The sequence below is a fragment of the Monodelphis domestica genome, chromosome 2 (assembly GCF_027887165.1).
Source record: "Monodelphis domestica isolate mMonDom1 chromosome 2, mMonDom1.pri, whole genome shotgun sequence".
NCBI lineage: Eukaryota > Metazoa > Chordata > Mammalia > Didelphimorphia > Didelphidae > Monodelphis > Monodelphis domestica.
Genome location: NC_077228.1, coordinates 284,885,844 through 284,910,333, shown reverse-complemented (window position 1 = coordinate 284,910,333; position 24,490 = coordinate 284,885,844). Strand labels below are relative to the sequence as shown.

Here is a 24,490-nt window from a genome sequence, read left to right as displayed (position 1 = left end):
CTTGAGTTTGCTGCAGCCCTTCCAAATCTTGTTACACTGAGTAGGGTGGAGAATGTAGTTTCCAAGAACTGATTCTGTTATTCCAAGAATCTCTATTATTATTGATCAGGAAATAGCTAAATCTAATCTTCTAAAGAATGGTCTGAATAGGGTGGAGTAGTTTTGAAATTCACACTAGGAAGAAATTAAGAAGAAAAAGAGAGAGGAAAGGGTATTGGACTGCTCTGACAAGCCAGATAGGAGTTGGTGGTCAAGGAAAGGAGGAATCAGTCACCTCACTGCCAAGCTGCAAATGCCAAAAAACCCGCCAAGAGCTGCAAGCATGCCAAAATGCTGCCCAGCACTCTCCATGCTGCTGAGAGAGCCCAATGTCTCAGAGAGAGAGAGAGAAAGAGAGAGAGAGAGAGAGCGCCCGGTGAGAGGAAGTGATGCAAAATATAAAATATATAGACTGTTCTTTACATCACTTCCTGTGTCTCACATGTACCAATGGTAGCTTGAGCTTGACTTAGGACAGCCCAGGGGGTCTGTTAGTTGCTTATGATTTGTCACGTGCTAGCACATGTCAGTCATAGGCCACCCTCCTCAACACTTAATCCTTAAGTAGGGGTGTATACATTTGTGGTTTCTAGAATTTCTAAAGTCTAATCAGGGTGGAGTAAAACAAAAATTCACACCCTCCTTCTCCCTTTCCCATCAATACACTTAAAATATTTATATGTTTTCCCTCTTGTCTCTTTCCCTATAAACAATCCCACCCTAACAGTTGGGAGGAGAGGAGGGAAAGAACATGAATCTTGTAACCATGGAAAAATATTCTAAATTAACTAATTAACTCTTCCCCCCCAAATCACTCAAAATGGTATAAAATATATGGGAATCTACTTGCCAAGGCAAACAGGAATTATATAAGCACAATTACAAAATACTTTTCACATAAACAAAATCAGATCTAAAAAACTAGAAAAAGTATTAATTGCTCATGGGTAGATTGAGCTAATATAATAAAAATGACAATTATACCTAAGTCATAAAAATGACTAATTCTACCTAACAAAGGATAAACAGCACAATCTATTTGCTTTATTTATTCAGTGACATACCAATAAACTTCCTACCAATTAATTATTTATAAAACAAGAAAAAAATAATAAAACTCATCTGAAGCAACAAAAGGTCAAGAATATCAAGGGAACTAATTAAAAAAATGTCAAGGAAGGTGGTCTAACAGTATCAGATCTCAAATTGTACTAAAAAGCAGCAATCATCAAAACAATCTGGTATTGGCTAGGAAATAGAATGATAGATCAAAGGAGTAGATTAGATATATGATATATAAGGGTAAACAGTCTTAAAAACACAATGTTTTATAAACCCAAAGATCCCAGCTGTTGGAATAAGAACACAGTATTTACCAAAAATTCTGGGAAAATTAGAAAACAGTATGACAAAATCTAGGAGTAGATCAATATCTCACATCCTATGTCAAGATAAGATCAAAATGGATATATGATTTAGATATAAAGAGTAACTAAATTAGGGGAATATAGAATAGTTTATCTGGAAGATCTTTGGAAAAGAGAATATTTTATAACCTAATAAGAGATAGAGAGTATTAGGAGATTCAAAATGAATAATTTAAAATGAAATTAGATTAAACCAATTTTGTAAAAACAAAACTAATTCAATTAAGATTAGAAGGGAAAAAACAAACTGGGGGCACAGCTGGGTAGCTCAGTGGATTGAGAGCCAGGCCTAGAGACAGGAGGTCCTAGGTTCAAATCTAGCCTCAGACACTTCCCAGCTGATTTGGAATTTATTCCCAAAGGGCTATAAAACTGTGCATACCCTCTATTCCAGTAATACCACTACTGGTTCAGTATCCCAAAGAGATAATTAAAAAGGGAAAGGACCTACTTCTACAAAAATTTTTTTCTAGAAGCTCTTTTTTTAACGGCAAAGAATTAGAAATTGAGGGGATTTTCATCAACTTGGGAATGGTTCAATAAATTATGGTATATGTTGGTGATGGAATGCCATCATACTGTAAGAAATGATAACCAAGATGATTTCAGAATGTATTTTTATAAAATTCCAAGATTTTGAAAAGTTTTTTTTTGTTTGAGAAACATCTTCAAGGAAGAAGCTTGCTAACTCCTAAATCCAGAGAATGAAATGTTGCAGAAAGATGCCAGAAAACCTACATTATATCAAGATCAAGAATGAACCTTGGGGTGTGGTTGCTTGAACTGAAGGTTGATTGAATTTATTTTGAATGTATACTCTTCTGCCAAAGGGGACTGCCCCCAAATTAGCTTTTGTCAATGTGCCCAGCAAAATATTGGTTTTGCTGTCTCTCTCTATCTCTCCTATTTTTCCCTTATCTCTAACTACTGTAATTTCATAGCTAGTATGTTTACAAGACCCATCAGAGAGATTAGCCTTCCTTGGGCCTCAGGGGGGAATTGTGAATTTCAAAACTACTCAACCCTATTCAAACCATTCTTTAGAAGATGGGATTTAGCTATTTTCTGATCAATAACAATAGAGATACTTGGAATAACAGAATCAGGTCTTGGAAACTACAATCTCCACCCTACTCAGGGTAACAAGATTTAGGAAGGGCTGCAGCAAAACTCAAGATTTAATTATTTGAGAATATGGCCTTCAACAAACATGTGCAAAAAGGACAGACCTCTGAGAGGTCCTAGGTTAAGCTAGAGCCACCATTGGCACAGGTGAGACACAGGAAGTGAGGTAGAGGACAGCTCAGGAGTTCTGGGGACTTCCTGTGTGGAGGGAGAGAGGTTGTTGGAGCCTGGTGCTTGGAGTGGAGGAGCCTCAGACCATTTCTCCATTTTGGTCACGTGAGTGATAGGGACTGATCTCTTTTCTTTGCCTTGGCTGTCCAGGGCCTTGGGCCTTTGGCTCAGCTTAAGCAGAGTGGGTATTTAAGCCCTATTTCCTTCTCTCCCTTTTCCCCCCCTCTCTCTTTCCCTCTAATACTTTTCTTCCTCCTGTTTTTAATTAAAATACCATAAAAAGGTTAACAGCTGACTTGAGTTTTGCTGCAGCCCTTCCTAAAAAAAAGCTGGAAAGATCGTCAAGGAACTGATGCAGAGCAAAATAAGCAGAACTGTGAGAATATTGTACACAAGAGCAATATTATAGGATGATTATCTGCGAAAACTTGGCTATTCTCAGCAATACAATGATTTGGTGATCTGGATCAGTCCTGAAAGACTCATGATGAAGAACGCTATCCACCTCCAGAGAAAAAAACTGCTAGAATCACCTTTCACATCAGTGTATTTATGGTTTTATTTTGGGGTTTTGCTTTTGTGTGAGTTTGTTCTTACAAAAATGACCAACATGGAATTTTGTTTTGCATGACAATAAACATAAAATAAAAGAAATGCATGTTGTTCAATGGCCACTGTTCAACTGTTATGTTATTTTCCATAAACTATTCAAAAACCTGGTGGAAGACAGTCAGTGCATTGCATAAGTTCTCATTAGATTTCTTATAGTGAGACATGGACATCAATAACAAAGACTAAGAAGACTATCAATCACTCTTCTCAATGCTTTTGAACTAGCTGTCCCTCAGGGCTAGAATATACTCCTTCTACCTGAAACCTTTTATGAATCTCCCTCACAACTGCCAGTACCCTCTAGAACAAACTACCTTGTATTTAACTTCATTGTATGTGTGTATTAACTTCATATTCATGTTATTTTTATTGTTATATTTACTACTCATTATTAGGCTCTAAGCTCTTTGCAAGCAGAGATTTTTAAAAATTCTCAGTACATGTATTCCCAGCATCTAGTACAGTGTTTGGCACCTAGTAGATGCTAAATAAATAATTGTTTCTAGGTCAATGAAAGGATTTTGATCTGCAGTGGTGGAGGAAGTGCTCACACACAATGATGAACTTATTAATTTACTAGGGTACTGAAGCTGTATGTGGTGGTATAGAATGAAATAGAGAGACTAGATAAAGCCTATAGACCCATGCTGGTGAATCTAAGGCACACGTACCAGACATTGCCCTCACTTCAGCACAGAGTTTGCCAGAGTTCATTGCTAGAAAGCCAGAGGGACCCAGGGCTGGGCTTCTCCCCTTCCCCTCTCTACATGTGCCTGAGGACATTTCTCACTTCACCCACTCCTCTGCCCAGTATGCCAGTGGGAATGCTTCCTCCCTTCCCTGTTTGGGGTAAGGGGGCAGTTCACATGCAGCAGGAGTGTGCAGTTTGGACACTCAGTCTCTAAAAGTTTAGCCATCACTGCTATAGACCCATAAGAAGGCAGTTACCATTGTTCAGGTGCAAAGAAGTAAGAATTACAACTAAAATGATGACAAGACGAATGAAAAACAAGCTTTGTTTTAATGATTGCTTTTGATCAGCATTGCTGTGTCCACAGTGTCTAACTTTACCAGTTGATGCATTGTATTTGTTTCCACAGTATTAGTGCATCAATAAATTTGATCTTTCTTCAGACTATTAAAGGAGATATTTAAGAAGCTTATCCAGGACATGGTTGTGAAAACAAAAACTTGAGACAGAGGTAGAAAAAAATAGGTGAAGGGGCCCCAAAAGATCTAGATAACTGACAACAGTCATTGGTCCTTCATTTTTCTTTTAGGAAATCCATTCCAAGGGAGAATGAATAACTCTATAGAGTGTCCAATTAATTCTCAGAAAAATGAGGTAAAGCTTTGGGGTTCTCCTTTTTTCATTATCAATGATCATATGATTCCCATTAATGATCATATGATTTGATATACATTTTTCCTAACAACTTTGTATTTTTTTTAATGGAGACATATCTCATTCACAAAAAAAGAGAGCTATATATCTCATCATCAATTGAGGATGATGTGGATGGGAGAAGGAGAGTTGTAAATGCATTTGTTTCTATAAACACACACCTATATCAGGACTTCTGTGCATGTGGCCATCCTTGCCTATACAGGCATGGTTTCTGGAGGTGCCCAAAAGGAATCCTGGTCCTGAGGCACAACTAGAAAGAAAAAATAGGATGGCTTCATGAAATCTGTATATTGGTTTCCAAAGGTAGTTTAATTAGTGTCTGCCATTCCTGATGGCCCAGAGACTATGTCCCAAAGGACACTAAAGCCTTCAAATCCTCTAAAGCAATAACAATTAGAACTCTTTGGACAGAACAGGAAGACAGAGCTGGCCTCCAATGTGAGGTAAGTGAGCCGTCTCTGGGGCCTGAATACTATGCAAGGTTTCTTATTTTCACTAATATTTTCCATCAGTATGATAGCTTTCTGTCATTGTCTACCTGAAAATAAAAATAAAGCCATCACAGCTTAAAGTTTCAATTCATTTAAATAAACTTTTATTGTTGTTTTCAAAGTTATTGGAGCTATATCCTCTTTATCTTCTTTAAACCAGACAAAATTTGTCATCAGACCTTCCATTAGAGTTTGACAGGGAAGAAGAAATCCAAGAACTTAAATGCTTCTTTTCCTCTCCTTCTATACCTTTTCTCAGACAACCACCCTGACCGTCCTTACTCTATTTTTCACCCTCCCTATTCCTTCTTCCCTTCCCCAGAATGCTCATGCCAAGTCAAGGAGAGAGAAGAGAAGGTGAGGTGCAGAAGAGAGATCTAGATGAGAATGCAAACCTTTCTGAACCAGGTTCTCCTGGATCAAAAAAAGGAGAAAGTCATCAGAGTGTTCCAAGAAAGTGCAGGAATAACTTAGGACATTTGAGTCAACCTTACATTCTCCATATCTTCCCTCTAACCATCTTCATTTAGCCTCATATTTTCATTCTCCTTTTTTATAATCAAGAAATTTGCTTCTGGGAGGACCAAGCACTCTTCCTGAAGGATAGTGTTGATGTTTTCTAAAATTCAGTTTGTGGGTTTTCTAAAATATAGCCTTATTTCTTATTAGCACTGACTGATTTCCTGTGGCTGTGTTTTGGGACCAAGCCAGTTCACAGGATAATGTAAATCACAGCCATCTATTTCTGTGCTACCTTGTGCAAGTTATATAACCTCTCTGGTCCTCAGTTTCCTTCTTTGTAAAGTAAGAGCTCAAATGACATGAAATTCGTGGTCACTTCAAATCCTAAATCTATGACATTATAATGAACAAATGGTCTGTAAGGTCTCTTTCAGACTTGGTACCACACTTCTAAATCCTAAGAGCCTATCAGTTTATCAACCTAATCATTTGAAACTTCATTGTGAACTCTCTTAAGAACCTTAAGTTGCATCACATGCATCTTGCATCATGAACTTTCCATTGACTGAATTCTGCTTTCCCCATAAGCACCATGATATCTGAGAAGATCTTTCTAAAGGCAGAAATAGATGCATATGGACCATTTGAATCATTTGGAAAAGAACAGTTAAATAAAACTAAAATCAGCTACCCAAGTGTTTGCTTTTTCTTGGTCTTTGTGGTAATGAATTTTGCATTAAAATTGCATATTATTCTCAACTTCCTGATCACTCTTCCTAATTCTAGTCAGTATAGCAAGTAAATTTGCATGCATCCAGGATAAAGGGAAAATAAGAAGATAAAAGATTGCAAAGGAGAACTTGGAAGTCATGTACAAAGCATCTCAAAGATCAAAGGAACATTATTTACAAACTGATTCATATATTAACTAAAATTCTCATTCTGGTAATATATGCTGAATCAATGGAAGTCATCTAGATATTAGTGTCAAGGATTTTGGTCCTACTGTAAATCTCAGACAAATTCCAGTCCTCCACAGAAAGGAGCAGCAAAACACCAAAAAGGAGTTGGTAGCTTTGAGATGACAATGTTGAAGTTTTACCAATAACTTTGAGATGATTTGGATACTTTAGTGAACTAACCTCAAGTGTCACAGATAGGAGGAGCTAGTCTATTCCTTCCAAAAGCTTTGCAAAAACAGGACCTCAAACTCCTCTCTCCCCAGCCCTCTTCAACCCCCATGTGTTCCATGTTGTCTAGAGTTCACAAGTCTAGTCCATGATTGTTGGAGTGAACCTCTCTTTCTCTTTCCCCTCTCCATCTTCTTCCCCCTTCTACCTGCTTCTCATGCTGTTAGTCTCTGTACCTCTTCCATGGTTGGTTTCTATTTTTCTAAGCTTTTTGTTCCCATACCTTCTGAATTTAAATAAAGTGTGATTGTCCTCCTATTTCCTGCTACTGATCATGAAATCATGCCACTTCCTGGTGAATACACGAAGAACTGGGTGTGCCTGTTCCCATTTCATAATTTCACAAATTAAGGAACAAAGCAAATTTTAAAATTTTAAACCTTTTTCCTGTTGATAATACTGAATTTTTCTAGAGATTTCATTTCCAAAAGCTCTACAACTCTGAAATGTTGTAATTTGCCACCTATGTGCTAACATGACAACCATAGATATCTTTGAATGACTTTAATGATCATGTAATGTCTTCTTCTCCCTCTCTTCAACTATTGAAGAAAGAGGAAAAGACATTTTGATTCTTAAAACACAACTAAGAAGAGGAAATCATTGCAGTATCAATTTCAAAAATTCAAATATTACAAGTCTGAGAATCAATACCTTGTATTTCCATTAGAAGCCTTTTTTTTTAATAACAGACCATTTCTTTTCTAAACTAATTTAATCTCTATAGTGAAGGGTTCAGAGAATGTCAGTGTTTCATTACCATCATGGGTTTAGAGTAGGAAGCTACTATAGAGACCTTGGAGTTCAACTCCACTTTCTAGAGTGAAATTTTACTGAAGACCCAGAGAAGGTACATAAATCCTAAAGTCACACAATAAACAATAACTATTAATGGGTTAAGATGGGCTTTATTTTAGGCCAATATTTACCTAAGAAAATGAAAAGAAAAATATGATCCTTATATATATATTTTTAGCTGACCATAAATTAAAATGACTCACTGTAAGATAGGTGTTGCCTTAATAAAAGTTCAGAAACATGTCTTTTTTTCTCTTAAAATGTGAAAAGTTAGAGAGAATCTCCATGTTTAAATGATTAAGAAATTTGTTTTTCAAGGAAGGAGTCACTGCTGAGATGGTAGAAGTGGAGAACGAGGGTTTCTCAGTTAAGAAGTTTTAGGTTGGGGAAAAAAAAAAACTTTCTAATTTTGAATTCAAAGAGTTCAAGCCAATATTGGGTCTATCTGCATAAGAATAATTAAACAAATGCATGATGGGCATCCAAATGAGACTTAGAGTTGTTTGGAAGCACAGGAGGTGACTGCCATTCTAATACTGGCATCATTTTTGGTCCTCCTATGTTACCACAAAGGCAACTAGAAATGTGTATGCATGTATGTATTTGTGTAAACTTCCCCCATTCTTATGCATCGTGCCCCACTTCAAGTCAAGAAACTGCAGTCTGGGCCAATGACAAGCAAATTCTTATAATTTAAGGGAAAAGTTGAGGAAAATGAAGGTATCCAATCCATGTGTTAATATTGAAACTATTGAATGAAACTGGTTAATTTAATGAAAACTATGTAGGAGGACTCTTACATGACATATATATAATATATATGTATAGGAAATCACCCAGTTGAAGTTCATCATATTTTGCAACTGAAAGCATGATGTCCAGGTTCTAAAGCAAGAAGTCTGCATCTTTTTTGTGACATGGACCCTTGGAGCTATCTGATGCAGTCCATAGACCTTTTGTCAGAATATTGCTTTTTAAATTAATTGAATAAAAAACATAGGCACACAAAGGAATGTAATTATCTTTTTTCTTATTTTTTTAATTTAAATTTTATTTACTCAATTTAGAACATTTTTTCCTTGGTTACAAGATTTTTTTCTTTCCTTTTTCTTTCCCTCCCTCCCTTCCCCCCACCCTTCCAGTAGCCAATGCACAATTCCACTGGGTATTACATGTGTCCTTGATCAGAACCTATTTCCATGTTGTTGATGTTTGCACTAGGATGTTCATTTAGAGTCTACATCCCCAACCATATCCCCTCGACCCAGGTAATCAAGCAGTTGTTTTTCTTCAGTGTTTCTGCTCCTACAGTTTTTCCTCTGAATGTGGATAGTGTTCTTTCTCATAGATCCCTCTGGGTTCAAGGTCACTGCATTGCCACTAATGGAGAAGTCCATCAGGAATGTAATTATCTTGAAAATATGGTTATCCATACACATATGTAAAATATGTTTGTGTGTGTGTGTAAATGGGTCTGTGGACAAATATGAATGAAATACTCTGGTTATGATTTGAATAGGAGTTCCTACTTACAGTTTAAATTTAAACTGACAGCCCTTTTTTAAAAATCAAAGACAAACTTCTTAAAAATCATTAAGATTATAACTGAATTGCATTATTTATTTCACTTTTAGTGCTTGGATTGCACCTCCATGTGGTAAACTCCCTTTCTTCACAGGATAATGGAACTTAAAAGTCCAGGTAATAATCAAAAAATCATAGAGACAGTAGTATTTTATTTAAACATTTAGGTAACAAATTACAAATAAATTACCATAGAAAATTTGTGTATTCATATTTGGTAAATTGTGAAAGGTTTTTATTATTCATGGAAAACTATACCTAATGAACTCCATAGTGCCTTACATTTTTTATGAAAATAAAAACCAAATACCATTTAAGAGCATGATTAAAAATTTAATTAGAAAATGAAGTGTTATCATTAATTAGCTAGGTGTACATTGGATAGAGTATTGGACTAAGAAGCAGGAAGGAAGACTCATCTTTGTGACTTCAAATCCAGCCTCAGGCACTTACTGGCTGTTAGTTTCTCATCTATAAAATGAACTGGAGAAGAAAATGACAAACCAGTCCAGTATTTTTGCCAAGAAAACTCCAAATGGAGTGATGAAAATTTGGACATGACTGAAAAACTACTAAGTAACAGCAATCACCATTAAATAATGAAAAATCACTAAGTAACAACAATCACCATCAAATAATCTATGATAAGTAACCTAGTTTTTCCTTTGGGATATAGAAGAAAATTATTCATTGATGAATTTCTCAAAGATGAGTCCCAAGTTCTTTTGGAAAAAAAATCTTTAGTGATGAATTTTGTCCTAATGGTAATACATTAAAAGGCATGTCTTTAAATCTTTGTTTTTTTTTTTTAATTATATTTTATTTGATCATTTCCAAGCATTATTCATTAAAGACAAAGATCATTTTCTTCCCCCCCCCCACCCCCTATAGCCTACGCGTGATTCCACTGGGTGTCACATGTGTTCTTGATTTAAACCCATTTCTATGTTGTCAATATTTGCATTAGAGTTTCGCTTAGAGTCTCTCCTCTGTCATGTCCCCTCAACCTCTGTATTCAGGCAGTTGCTTTTCATCGGTGTTTCCACTCCCATAGTTTATCCTTTGCTTATGAATAGTGTTTTTTCTCCTAGATCCTGCAGATTGTTCCGGGACATTACACCACCACCAATGGAGAAGTCCATTACATTCGATTATACCACAGTGTATTAGTCTCTGTGTACAATGTTCTCCTGGTTCTGCTCCTTTCTCTCGCTCTGCATCACTTCCTGGAGGTTGTTCCAGTCTCCATGGAATTCCTCCACTTTATTATTCCTTTTAGCACAATAGTATTCCATCACCAACATATACCACAATTTGCTCAGCTATTCCCCAATTGATGGGCATCCCCTCGTTTTCCAGTTTTTGGCCACCACAAAGAGCTCAGCTATGAATATTTTTGTACAAGTCTTTTTGTCCATTATCTCTTTGGGGTACAGACCCAACAGTGCTATGGCTGGATCAAAGGGTAGACATCCTTTGTCGCCCTTTGGGCATAGTTCCAAATTGCCCTCCAGAATGGTTGGATCAGTTCACAACTCCAACAGCAATGAATTAATGTCCCTACTTTTCCACATCCCCTCCAGCATTCATTACTTTCCTTTGCTGTAATGTTAGCCAATCTGCTAGGTGTGAGGTGATACCTCAGAGTTGTTTTGATTTGCATCTCTCTGATTATAAGAGATGTAGAGCACTTCTTCATGTGTTTGTTAATAGTTTTGATTTCTTTATCTGAGAACTGCCTATCCATTTCCCTTGCCCATTTATCAATTGGAGAATGGCTTGATTTTTTGTACAATTGATTTAGCTCTTTATAAATTTGAGTAATTAATCCTTTGTCAGAGGTTTCTATGAAGATTTTTTCTCAATTTGTTGTTTCCCTTCTGATTTTAGTTACATTGGTTTTGTTTGTACAAAAGCTTTTTAATTTGATGTAGTCAAAATTATTTATTTTACATTTTGTGATTCTTTCTATGTCTTGCTTGGTTTTAAAACCTTTCCCCTCCCAAAGGTCTGACATGTATACTATTCTGTGTTCACCTAATTTATTTATAGTTTCCTTCTTTATGTTCAAGTCATTCACCCATTCTGAATTTATCTTGGTGTAGGGTGTGAGGTGTTGATCCAAACCTAGTCTCTCCCACACTGTCTCCCAATTTTCCCAGCAGTTTTTATCAAATAATGGATTTTTGTCCCAAAAGCTGGGATCTTTGCGTTTGTCATAAACTGTCTTGCTGAGATCATTTACGCCAAGTCTATTCCACTGATCCTCCTTTCTGTCTCTTAGCCAGTACCAAATTGTTTTGATAACCACTGCTTTATAGTACAGTTTGAGATCTGGGACTGCAAGTCCTTCTTCCTTTGCATTTTTTTTCATGATTTCCCTGGATATCCTTGATCTTTTGTTCTTCCAAATGAACTTAGTTATGGTTATTTCTAATTCAGTAGTTTTTTGGTAGTTCAATGGGTATGGCACTAAATAAGTAAATTAATTTGGGTAGGATTGTCATTTTTATTATGTTAGCTCGTCCTACGAATGAGCAATCAATGTTTTTCCAATTGTTTAGATCTAGTTTTAGCTGTGTGGAAAGTGTTTTATAGTTGTGTTCATATAGTTCCTGTGTTTGTTTTGGCAGATAGATTCCTAAGTATTTTATATTGTCTAGGGTGATTTTAAATGGAATTTCTCTCTCTATTTCTTGCTCCTGAGATGTGCTGGAAATATATAGAAATGCTGATGACTTATGTGGGTTTATTTTGTATCCTGCAACTTTGCTAAAGTCATTGATTATTTCGAGTAACTTTTTGGTTGATTCTCTAGGATTCATTAAGTAAACCATCATATCATCTGCAAAGAGTGATAGCTTGGTCTCCTCATTGCCAATTTTAATACCTTCAATTTCTTTTTCTTCTCTAATTGCTACTTCTAGTGTTTCTAGTACAATATTAAATAATAGAGGTGATAATGGGCATCCTTGTTTTACTCCTGATCTTATTGGAAAGGCTTCTAGTTTATCCCCATTGCAGATGATTTTTGCTGATGGTTTTAGATATATTGTGTTTATTATTTTTAGGAAAGGCCCTTCTATTCCTATACTTTCTAGTGTTTTCAATAGGAATGGGTGTTGTATTTTATCAAAGGCTTTTTCTGCATCTATTGAGATAATCATGTGATTTTTGTCAGTTTGTTTGTTAATATGGTCAATTATGTGGATGGTTTTCCTAATATTGAACCATCCTTGCATTCTTGGTATGAATCCTGCCTGTTCATAGTGGATAACCCTTGGGATGACTTGCTGGAGTCTTTTTGCTAGTATCCTATTTAAGATTTTTGCGTCTATATTCATTAGGGAGATTGGTCTATAGTTTTCTTTCTCTGTTTTTGACCTGCCTGGCTTTGGGATCAGTACCATGTTTGTGTGGTAGAATGAATTTGGTAGAACTCCTTCTTGGCCTATTCTGTCAAATAGTTTGTTTAATATTGGGATTAGTTGTTCTTTGAATGTTTGATGGAATTCATTTGTGAATCCATCTGGACCTGGGGACAGTTGTTGATTATTTCAATTAGCTTTTTGGTTGAATCTCTAGGATTCTTTAAGTAGACCATCATGTCATCTGCAAAGAGTGATAACTTGGTCTCCTCCTTGCCTATTTTGATGCCTTCAATTTCTTTTTCTTCTCTAATTGCTACTCCTAGTGTTTTTAGTACAATGTCAAATAGTAGAGGTGATAATGGGCATCCTTGTTTCACTCCTGATCTTATTGGGAATGCATCTAGTTTATTCCCATTGCAGATGATATTAGCTGATGGTTTTAGATATATACTGTTTATTATTTTTAGGAACGACCCTTCTATTCCTATGCTTTCTAGTGTTTTTAATAGGAATGGGTGTTGTATTTTATCAAAGGCTTTTTCTGTATCTACTGAGATAATCATGTGATTCTTGTTGGTTTGCTTGTTGATGTGGTCAATTATGTGGATGATTTTCCTAATATTGAACCAGCCCTGTATCCCTGGTATAAATCCTACTTGATCATGGTGGATGACCCTTCTGATCACTTGCTGGAGTCTTTTTGCTAGTATCCTATTTAAGATTTTTGCATCTATATTCATTAGGGAGATTGGTCTATAGTTTTCTTTCTCTGTTTTTGACCTGCCTGGTTTTGGAATCAGTACCATGTTTGTGTCATAAAAGGAGTTTGGTAGAACTCCCTCTTTGCTTATTATGTCAAATAGTTTGTATAGTATTGGGATTAACTGTTCTCTGAATGTTTGATAGAATTCACTGGTGAATCCACCAGGCCCTGGGGATTTTTTCTTAGGAAGTTCTTTGATGGCTTGTTGGATTTCATTTTCTGATATGGGATTATTTAAGAATTCTATTTCCTCTTCTGTTAGTCTAGGCAGTTTTTATTTTTGTATATATTCATCCATATCACCTAAATTGGTGTATTTATTGCCATATAATTGGGCAAAGTAATTTCTAATGATTGCCTTAATTTCCTCTTCATCGGAGGTGCTGTCCCCCTTTTCATCTTTGATGCTGTTAATTTGCTTTTCTTCCTTCCTTTTTAAAATTAGATTGACCAATACTTTGTCTATTTTGTTTGTTTTTTCAAAGTACCAGCTTCTTGTCTTATTTATTAAATCAATAGTTCTATTTCTTTCAATTTTATTAATTTCTCCTTTAATTTTTAGGATTTCTAGTTTAGTTTTCTGCTGGGGGTTTTTAATTTGATTGCTTTCAAGTTTTTTAGTTGCATTTCCAATTGATTGATCTCTGCTCTCCCTTGTTTGTTAATATAAGCATTCAGGGATATGAATTTACCTCTGATTACCGCTTTGGCTACATCCCAAAAGGTTTGAAAGGATGTCTCGCCATTGACATTTTCCTCGAAAAAATTATTAATTGTTTCTATGATTTCTTCTCTAACTAAACGATTTTGGAGTATCATATTGTTTAATTTCCAATTAGTTTTTTATTTGGTTTTCCATGTACCTTTACTGATCATTATTTTTATTGCCTTGTGATCTGAGAAGGCTGCATTTATTATTTCTGCTTTTCTGCATTTGTGTGCTATGTTTCTGTTACCTAATGTATGGTCAATTTTTGTGAATGTGCCATGTGGTGCTGAGAAGAAGGTGTATTCCTTTTTGTCCCTATTTATTTTTCTCCATATATCTATTAATTCTAATTTTTCTAAGATTTAATTCACTTCTTTTACCTCTTTCTTATTTATTTTTTGGTTTAATTTATCTAAGTTTGATAATGGTTGATTCAAGTCTCCCACTAATATGGTTTTACTGTCTATTTCTCCCTTCAATTCTCCTAGTTTCTCCATTAGAAATTTAGGTGCTATATTATTTGGTGCATACATGTTGATTAGTGATATTTCCTCATTATCTAAATTCCCTTTTAACAAAATATAATTACCTTCCCTATCCCTTTTGATCAGGTCTATTTTTGCTTTGGCTTTATCAGATATCATGATTACCACTCCTGCCTTCTTTCTGTCAGTTGAGGCCCAGAAGGTCTTACTCCATCCTTTAATTCTGACCTCATGGGTGTCAACCCGCCTCATGTGTGTTTCTTGAAGACAACATATGGTAGGGTTTTGGATTCTAATCCATTCTGCTGTTTGTCTACATTTTATGGGTGAGTTCATCCCATTCATGTTCAAAGTTATGACTGTCATTTGTGGACTCCCTGGCATTTTGATATCCTTCCCTGGTTCTAACCTTTTCTTCTTCAGCTCTACCTTTTAGTCCAGTGATTTACTTTAAATTGGTCCCCCTTGTCCCCTCCCTTGATATGTTTCCCTTTTTAGTCCCTCCCTTTTTGTTCCCTCCCCTTTCCCCCATCTCTTTCCCTCCCCTTTTGTTTTCCGTCCCCCCTCCCCCCTTGGTTTTCCCTTCTCCCTACCTTTGTTGGGTAGGATAGGATTCAAGATCCCAATGGATCTGGATGTTTTTCCCTCTCAGAGTTGATTTCCCTGAGAGTAAGGTTTAAGTAAAAACTCTCTTCCTCTCCTTCTTATAGGAGTTTTCTTCCCCTCCCCTTCCCATGTGAATCTTTGTGTGAGAACGATTATTCTATTTGATTTTTCTTTTCCCCCTATTTACACATTACATTTTCCCCACATATTAGTATACATAGATTGATATAAATGTAGTCCTTATAGAAGAGAGTTTGAGTAAAAGAAGAAGATAACATTTTTCTCCTTTTCCCTTTCCTTCATATTTACCTTTTCAGATATTCCATGCTCTTTGATTTTCAATATCAAACTTTGCACAGAGCTCTGGTCTTTTCTTTGCAAAAAGTTGGAAATCTTCTATTTTGTTGAATGCCCATACTTTCCCTTGGAAGTAGATAGTCAGTTTTGCTGGATAGCTGATTCTTGGTTGAAGACCCAGATCTCTTACCTTTCTGAAGATCATGTTCCATGCCTTAAGATCATTCAGAGTGGAACTTGCAAGGTCTTGTGTGACCCTGATTGGCATTCCTTTATATCTAAATTGTCTTTTTCTGGCTTCTTGCAGGATTTTTTCTTTTGTTTGAGAGTTTTGGAATTTGGCAATTACATTCCTGGGAGTTGTCTTTTGGGGGTTTAGTGTAGAGGGTGTTCTGTGAGCTCTGTCAGTGGCTGTATTGCCCCCTTGTTCTAGAATCTCTAGGCAATTTTCTTTGATTATCTCTTGTATTACGATGTCGAGTTTGCTGTTTATTTCTGGCTTTTCTGGAAGTCCAATTATTCTCAAATTATCTCTTCTCCCTCTATTTTCCAAATCTGTCACTTTGTCAGTGAGATATTTTATGTTCTCTTCTAATTTCTTGCTCTTTTGGTTTTGCTTTATTAGTTCTTGCTTTAAAGCCTGGTTTTCTTTTACAGTTTGGTCAAACTGGTTTTGTAGATGCGTGAATTTCTTTTGCATTATTTCCCACTTTTCCTCCCAGAAGGCTTCCATCTTTTTGATCATTTCAGATTCAAATTCTTCATGGGTTTGTGGAGAGTTTCCATTTCCTTTGGAAGGTTTCAGAGCATTTGCTTGTGTTTCCTCTTCTATCTCCTCTGTGTTTTGTATTTTTGCTCCATAAAATGTGTCCTAAGTCACCCCCTTCTTCTTGTTTTTTTTTTAATTTTGGGACTTTTGTGCTTCTGTGGAGTTTGCCATCTCTATCTGAGTGGGGGGGGATTAGCTTTTCTTATCTCTGTCTGGTGTTCAGAGGTTTTAGCCCTAGGCAGATTGTCCTTTCTATGCAGTTGTTGTTCTGTCTTCCTGGGAAGCCAGGAGTTGCTGGTGTGTCCCTGTTACTGCCCTCCTCTCCTCGGCACCCTCCTGATGCTTCTCTGTTGCCTTACTTCCATGCTCTAAGCCTAGCTTGGCCCTTGTTCCTGTGCCTTAGCCAGCCAGATGAGCCTGCTCTCTGAGGGGAAAGGGGCCGAGGCTTCCCAGAGCTCTGAGGGCTCCTAATGAGATTAGCTTTCCCTGGGTTGAATTTAATATACCTTGAGGCAGGGACTTTTTCCATAAGACTTTTTTTTTCAATTGAAGGATCCAGCCAGGGGGTTACAAGCTCCCCCCGTCTCTCTCTGTTTCCCTGCTGTCTGGGTACCCCCTAGACTGGGTTAGGTTGTTTTCAGGATGTGGTCTCCAGAATAGCCGGCTCCTGAGGCACTTTTGCCAGTCCTGAGGGTTGCTGTTGTTTCAGAAGACCCTGCTCTCTGAGGGGGAGGGGCCGCAGCTTCCCAGAGCTCCGAGGGCTCCTCCCAGGGGGTTACGAGCTCCCCTGTCCCTCTCTGTTTCCCTGCTGTCTGGGTGCCCCCTCGACTGGGTTAGGTTGTTTTCAGGAAGAGGCCTTTAGAATAGCAGGTCGTGGTGCTCTGATGTTGCCTCTGCTGCCTCAGACTCAGTCTCAGCGCTCTGGGTTGGGGGGGATAGGTCCTAGGACCTTCCTTCTGCCTACCCCTTAGGTCTGAGTGGTCTCGGGTTATGGCTTTTGGGGGGGGGGCGCGTACCTTTTGGTTCAGGTCCAGGTCCAGGAGGAGGACTCCCAAGGTCTATGCTGTTTGAATTTCGGTGCCCTAGGAGCATTCGGTTTGAGATCGGTAAGGGAGGGTTTCAGGAGATCTGAACTTTAGCTTTCTCTAAGCCGCCATCTTGTAAATCTTTGTTTTTAATATTTCAAATGGAAATATATTTCTAATTTAAGTATATGTATGGTACTTTAAAATATATTTCACATTCATTTTTTAGAATTCCTTCTAACTTGATTTGGAAATACATTTTATTTCTAATAATTTCAACTAATTGAAAAACCATATAGAACATACACTTTTATTTTTAAAAATATTTTAATTTAGTACAATTAAAATATTATTGGGTCTTTCATTGTTGCCTCAGATAGAGAAAAGCCTTTATATAGAGAGATTAGTATGGACCCAGGAAAAAGAGTTAAGAAAATATATCTTCCTACATTCACTTCAGATGTAGAATATCATGAGTATGAACAATGGAATATATTGCCAGACATAGTCACTGTATGGGTTGTCTTTGCTGAACTGCTTTTTTTCTCTTTCATTTCTAATCTTTGTTATGAGGAAAGAATCATTTAGTAGGCAAGACAGGGTGGGTCTATTTGGAGACAAGTGAGATATAAGAAGAAATGGCAAAAAAAAAGGAGTAGCTGTACTTCCAGCTAATATATAAATATGATTTTAATAAAATATTTCAAACCCTACTAGTGTTCCAAAGAGTCCCAATAGGAGCAATAAGTAACTGAATTTGTGAAACATTTGGCATTTTTCAAAGTGCTTTTAATTCATTCTCTCATTCAAACCTTTCCTAACCCTGTGAGATATGTTCCAGATTTATAAGAAATTGATGTTCACACCAGTGAAGAGAGTGGCTTAGGTCACGTGGAGGGTTGGTTATATCGTCAAGAGAATAAGAATTCAGATTATTTCAATGTCCTTTCCACTACCTTGCACAGATTCCATAAAACATGATTATCTTTGGGATTAAGTCTTCCTTTTAACTTTGCCTTTAGCTTCTGGAAAAATTTCATGGATGGTGTTTACCAAATGATCATTTCATCTTTGCCTATTGCAATGACCAGATCACTGGAGTGGAATTTACAATTCTTTCATGTGGGCATATCCTCTACTGAGGTAGGAACATGAGATAGTGGAAAGAGAAATTACCTTAGTTAAGAAGACCTGTGACCCAACTCTGCCTTTCTGACCTTGGACAAGTCCCTTAACATCTGAGTGATTCTAGGCAACTCCAAGAAAATAAGGTTTAGAGAAAGTGCTGATCTGTACTGGTAGAGTAAGTTTCTCACAATGAAGTGACTTTCACTGATGAAATCACAGATGTAGCTTGTTTTTTTAAGAAAATCTTTATAAAAATTAATCTTTTAAAGGAATAATCTTTCTCCAATGCTGTTTTCTCCAGTGTATTTTATCCTATATAATACTCTCGTGTGTTTTATTCTATGTAGTACAGTATTCTTTAAAAAAAAAAACTATTAGTCTTCTCTAATGCTTTGTTGTCCAGTATCACCTTGGATCCCCAAGGGCTAGGCTGGAGCTGTGTTGGTGAAGACATGGCACACATGTCCCAGCATGATGGAGGGGTTTACTCTGTTCCTCCTCTCCACCATGTCTGAGGACATTTTTTACATGCCCCACTCCACTGCCCAGCTGACCAATGCGAGCACTTCCTCCCTTTACTCACTGGGGTAATGTGGGGGGCTCATAGGTGGCTTGAAGGTGCCATTTGGGTATACAAACTCTAAATTTCACCAACTCTGGCCTAGAGAAACACAAACTCTTTTGGTTCTTACCAACATGGAAAGTTTTGAGGTGTGTATCTGCTATTAGGATTTATAGCTGTCATCCAGGAGCTAAGGACACCTAGGTATAGAGACATTTAATAGGAGAGGTGAGTTCAGAGACACTCATTACCAGGTGATGAATTATTTTGTCCAGGTCTTCATGAAGATGGTCTACAATGCTGACAGTCATTTCTGGAGAGATTGATGAAATCAGACCCTTGAAAGGGTCTAAGCAACTGAACACATAACAGAAACTTGATTAATGAATTTGTTGGTAAGTTCTAAGTTTTTCTTAGGAACCCCAAATAATTTTTCAAATTGATATACTGTGAAACAATAATGGACAATAAGTCCAATCATGAATTCCCAGAAGAGAAATCCTCCTAGCCAGTAAAGAAACAGCATTGACTTTCTAGAACTAAAAGGATAAGTCATCGAGTAATTATTGAGCATGTTCTCTGCGTCTCACAGCAGTACTTGCAGTGGATGTTTTGTGCACATATGTGTATGCAGGTGTGTCTAAAGAAAGAAACAGAGACAAAAGTCCTTTTCCTCAAGGAATTTATAATCTGGTTGGACAGAAAAGATCTCCATAATCAAAACAAGCCAGGAGCAACTGAGAGTTTCATGAGGGTTAGCAACTAGTTAACACAATCATTTACTTAAATAGAGAGATTCCAGATGACGTCCCAGCATGAGATTCTCTTTTGCATTTGAGAACTGATCCAATTTGTCCCTGAGAAGCAGCTTCTGTGTCCAAGGTCACTATGTCCCTTCCATAGGGAAGCATTGATTGCCTCAAGAAAAAGAAAAGTTCAAAAGAAAGAAGCCAGCTGAGTCAACCTTTTACCCCAGGTTCTCTTTTTTAAATTATTATTATTAATCTAATAACTTCTAAGAGAAAAAGATATTAATTCTAAGATTGAAAAAGATATGAAGTGGATGAATTTGGTTTCTACAGAAAATTTTCCTAGCAAAGGGATCAGAAAAAGAAGGAAAGAATTGTGGATGTGTGTGCATGTGTGAGTGTGTGCTGTATGTGTGTGTGTACTTTAAAAACAGGTAGAAAAATAAGGGGAAAAAATCTTTTTCCCTTTGTAGCTAAACTCCTTGGGAAGGTCATCTATACTAGGTATCTCCACTTTCTCTCTTCTCCCTCTCTTTTATCACTCCATATCATTTGACTCTCAGCTTTCTCATTCCACCAAAACTGCCCTATTCAAAATTTCCAGTCATCTCCCAATTGACAAATCCAGTGGCCTTTTCTCAATCCTCATTCTTCTTAACCTCTCTACAGACTTTGTCACTACTACCTTCTCCCCCTTGATAATCTCTTCTTTCCAGGATTTCTGGGCACCACTCTCTCCTGGTTCTCACCCTACCTATCTGATCACTCTTTCTCAGTCTCCTTTGCCAGATCATCCACATCACACCACTAACTGTACATGTCCCACAAGGATCTGTCCTGATCCCTCTTTTTTTCTGTACTATATAACTGTGATATTTTCAGCTCCATGGATTTCATGACTTTTTCTGCTGATAATTCTCAAATCTATCTATCCTGTTCTAACCTCTCTGTTGACCTTCAATCTGGCATTTCCAACTGCCTTTTAGATATTTTAACTCAACATATCCCAAACCATACATACTGTCTTTTCCTCCCCACTTCCTACCTTCCCTGTTACCATAGAAGACAAGACCAGGCTCCCATTCCCTAGGTAACATCCTCGAGTCTTTGCTGTCTCTCATACCTCCTCCAATATTCATCCAGTACCTTTTAGAGGCTTGTCCATTTCAGCTTTTCAATAAAATGCACCTTTCTCTCCTCTGACACGGCCATCACTCTGGAGGCATCACCTCATCACCTTACATCTGGGTCATTGCAGAAGCCTCCTGGTGTCTCTGCCTGTCTCAGATTTCTTCCCATTTCAATCCCTGCTCCATTCAGCCACCAAAGTAATTTCCCTTAAGTGCATGTCTGACCAAGTCAACCCCCTGCTCACATGTCAGCAGCTACTTATGGACTCCTGGATCAAATGAAAAATTCTCATTCAGTGTTTGAAGCCCTCCATAAACTATCCCCCTCCCACCTTTCAAATTTTCTTGGGATTTACTTCTGAACAAGTACACGTTGATCTAATAACACTGGTCTCTTAGTTGTTGCATGTGGCTTTTTCTGTGCTAATCCCCATACTTGTAAGTCTCTCCTTGCATTATTCATCTCCTCTTGCTGGCTTTGGCTTCCTTAAAGGTCTAACTAAACCCCCATTTTCTCAAGGAAGGTTTTCCCCACCCTCTTAATTCTGAGGTCTTCCCTCCTCTTCGTTATATCTTGTTTCTCCTGTACATAGGCGGTTTGTACATACATGTGTTTGCTTATTGTAGCCCCCTGGGGACCGTGATCTCCTTTAGGTCTTTTGCCATTTTTTCCCATACAGAGATTGTTCATGTCATGTTACACCTTTGTTCAAAATCTTCCCATAGTTTCTCCTAAATGGACAAACTGCTGGCCTTGGAGGCCGGGAAGGACTTAGTACTTACTCTATTTATTTTCTGTGTCCACGAGGAAGTCACTTAATATCTAGAAGACTCAGTCTTTTCATCCACAAAATGGTGACATAAATAGAAGCTAATTCTGGGGATTGTTGAGAGGCTCAAATGAGATGATGTATATAAATCACATTTAACCATTAAATGTTAGAAGAAGTAGGTGGCTCTTTGCAGGTCTAGAGATGGAAGATCCTCTGTTCAAATCTGGCCTCAGATAGTTTTTTTGATCTTGTGCCAGTCACTTATCCCTAATTGCCTACCTCTTACTACTCTTCTGCCTTAGGACAGATGGTAAAGGTTTTCAAAAAAGAAAAGGAAAAGAGGAGCAGAGAGACAGTGAGTTTGTGGTTCTGGAATCTCACTCGAAACAATCATGGTTCTTTGTTATGGGATTTTGGCACTGCTGAACACTTAAGTTCTTGCCAACATTACAGGCACACATATGATTGCAGTACTAAGTTTCAATTAATTTGGGCACACCAAGGGAAATTCAAGATACACCCTCTGAGTGCTGCTGTGTGATCTGGAGCATTGTAGAATGTGTGGCAAAGAAAGCATTACTCTCTACTCTGAAGAGCTGTGTTGGCATAGGTGGGAGATTGGATGAGAGGAGTAGCCTAGAGTGTGCCTAGCTCTTACCCTTCTTCTGCCTAGCAACCATTACACAGTATTGATTATAAGACAGAAGGTAAGGATTTTTTAAAAAGCCAATGTATTATTTTATTTTTAATTATTAATAGGAGTCATTATCAATAGTATTATTTACAATGCTATTATTGGAAGAGGAGGACGTCTTCAATTTCCCACACATACTTTGATGTACTCACAGTATGTGATCACAGATGATGGATGATAATGTATTTATACAACCAGAGTATAAAAATATTGGTCTCATCCCAGGAGGTTTTCCTCTAAAGTTTCTCCTTTAGGAGTCTATGTCAGACCCAGGGAATTCTCTTATTCTTCATCCTATGAAGTTGTTTTCTTTCAATTCATTCCAGGAACATATTTCTCTGCATATAGGGATGAATTCCCCTGCCATATTCATTTCACATCTTATTACCAACACTTTTCCTGTGATTAGATCCTTGGTTTTCAAGGCCTAGTCCCTTACACTAGGCCACAGAAACTTGGCCAATATTTTCTTTGTCCATTGGAAAGCTGTGTTCAGGTGATGACATCTTGTCAACTCATTAACACTTCATCATCTGGGATTATATCCTTTGACTACATCCACTGGGGGACATGAGGAAGAAGGGAGGAGTGTGGCCCAAGAGTCAGAAATACTTGAATTGAAAGCCAACCTCAGACACGAGCTATGTCACTCTAGGCAAGGCCCTTAGCTCTGTTTACCTCAGTTTTCTCAACTAGAAAATGGGGATAATTAAACTACTTAATTCCCATAGTGATTGTGAAGAGTAAATAAGATAGTATCTGTAAAACTCTTATCAGAATGCCTGGCACATAATTGGAGCTTAACAAAAGCTCCCTCTCTCCCTCCTTCTCTCCCTTTTTTATTCTTCCCTTTTTGTTTTGGTTTATATAATTTCATTCTGTTCTCTATCTCAAATCAGGCAGATGTTGATGATGGGAAACCAAACAGCTGTGACAGAGTTCTTCCTTGTAGGACTGACAGATGATCCTGAGATCCAAGTTATTCTTTTTATTTTTCTGCTACTAACTTACCTTTTAAGTTTTACTGGAAATATGACCATCATCATTCTCACCCTACTGGATTCTCAACTCCAGACTCCCATGTATTTCTTCCTCCGGAACTTCTCCTTATTAGAAATTTCCTTTACGACTGTCTTTGTTCCCAAAATGCTAGTGAACATTGGAACAGGGAACAAGACCATTTCCTTTGCTGGTTGCTTTACTCAGTTCTTTTTTGCCATATTGTTGGGAGCAACTGAGTTTTATCTTTTGGCCGCCATGTCCTATGACCGCTATGTGGCCATCTGTAAGCCCTTGCATTATACAATGATGATGAACAAGAAGCTTTGTCTCCAACTTGTCCTCAGCTCCTGGTTCTCTGGCTTCATGGTTGTTATTGGGCCACATATCATGACCACAATGTTGCCATTCTGTGCATCCAATGTCATCAATCATTATTGTTGTGACTATACCATATTGCTCCAGTTGGCCTGTGCAGACACACACATCATAGAGATAATTACATTTGTCTTGGCTGTGGTGACACTTCTCTTCACATTAGTGCTAGTAATTATCTCCTATGTATATATTATGGGGACAATTATGAGGATCCCTTCTGCTCAGAAAAGGAAGAAGGCCTTTTCCACCTGCTCCTCCCACATGATTGTTGTCTCTCTCTCATATGGCAGCTGTATTTTCATGTATGTTAACCCTTCTATGAAAGAAGCAGCAACTTTTAATAAGGGAGTAGCAGTGTTGAATACCTCAGTTGCTCCTTTGTTGAACCCTTTCATTTACACCCTAAGGAATCAGCAAGTGAAATGAGCCTTCAAAGACATGGTCAGAAGAATAAAGTTCTTCTCTATAAAATGAAAATAATTCTAGGCATTTCAATAAAAGAAACCATAAAGGAAAGTTGATGAGAGTCTAGATTCTTTTATTATGAGGGGATACAAACTGAGGATCAGAACAAGGGGTCCCTAACTCTAAGGGATCTAGCTATTCACCCCACAATCCTCTACATTCCTCACAAAAGGGAGCCTCCAGGTCTTCTGGCTCAGTTACAAGCTCCCTATTTCTATCTAGGTGTTCCCCAAAAGCTGACTAAGCTATCCATTTATGACCCTCAGTAGTTGGTTAGATT

General features: G+C 37.5%; 1 protein-coding gene across 1 annotated transcript; it reads left to right on the top strand.

The window, feature by feature from the left end:
- Positions 1–23,247: 23,247 nt before the first annotated feature.
- LOC100030085 (olfactory receptor 2AP1-like) lies at positions 23,248–24,171 on the top strand. Its single transcript, XM_016426897.2, has one exon. It carries the CDS (start codon positions 23,272–23,274, stop codon positions 24,169–24,171), a length of 900 nt encoding a protein of 299 aa, XP_016282383.2. The 5' UTR covers positions 23,248–23,271.
- The last annotated feature ends 319 nt before the right edge of the window (positions 24,172–24,490 follow it).

Excerpts from the sequence above, each read along its gene's own strand:
- LOC100030085 (XM_016426897.2), top strand. The coding sequence starts at position 23,272 with ATGTTGATGATGGGAAACCAAACAGCTGTGACAGAGTTCTTCCTTGTA.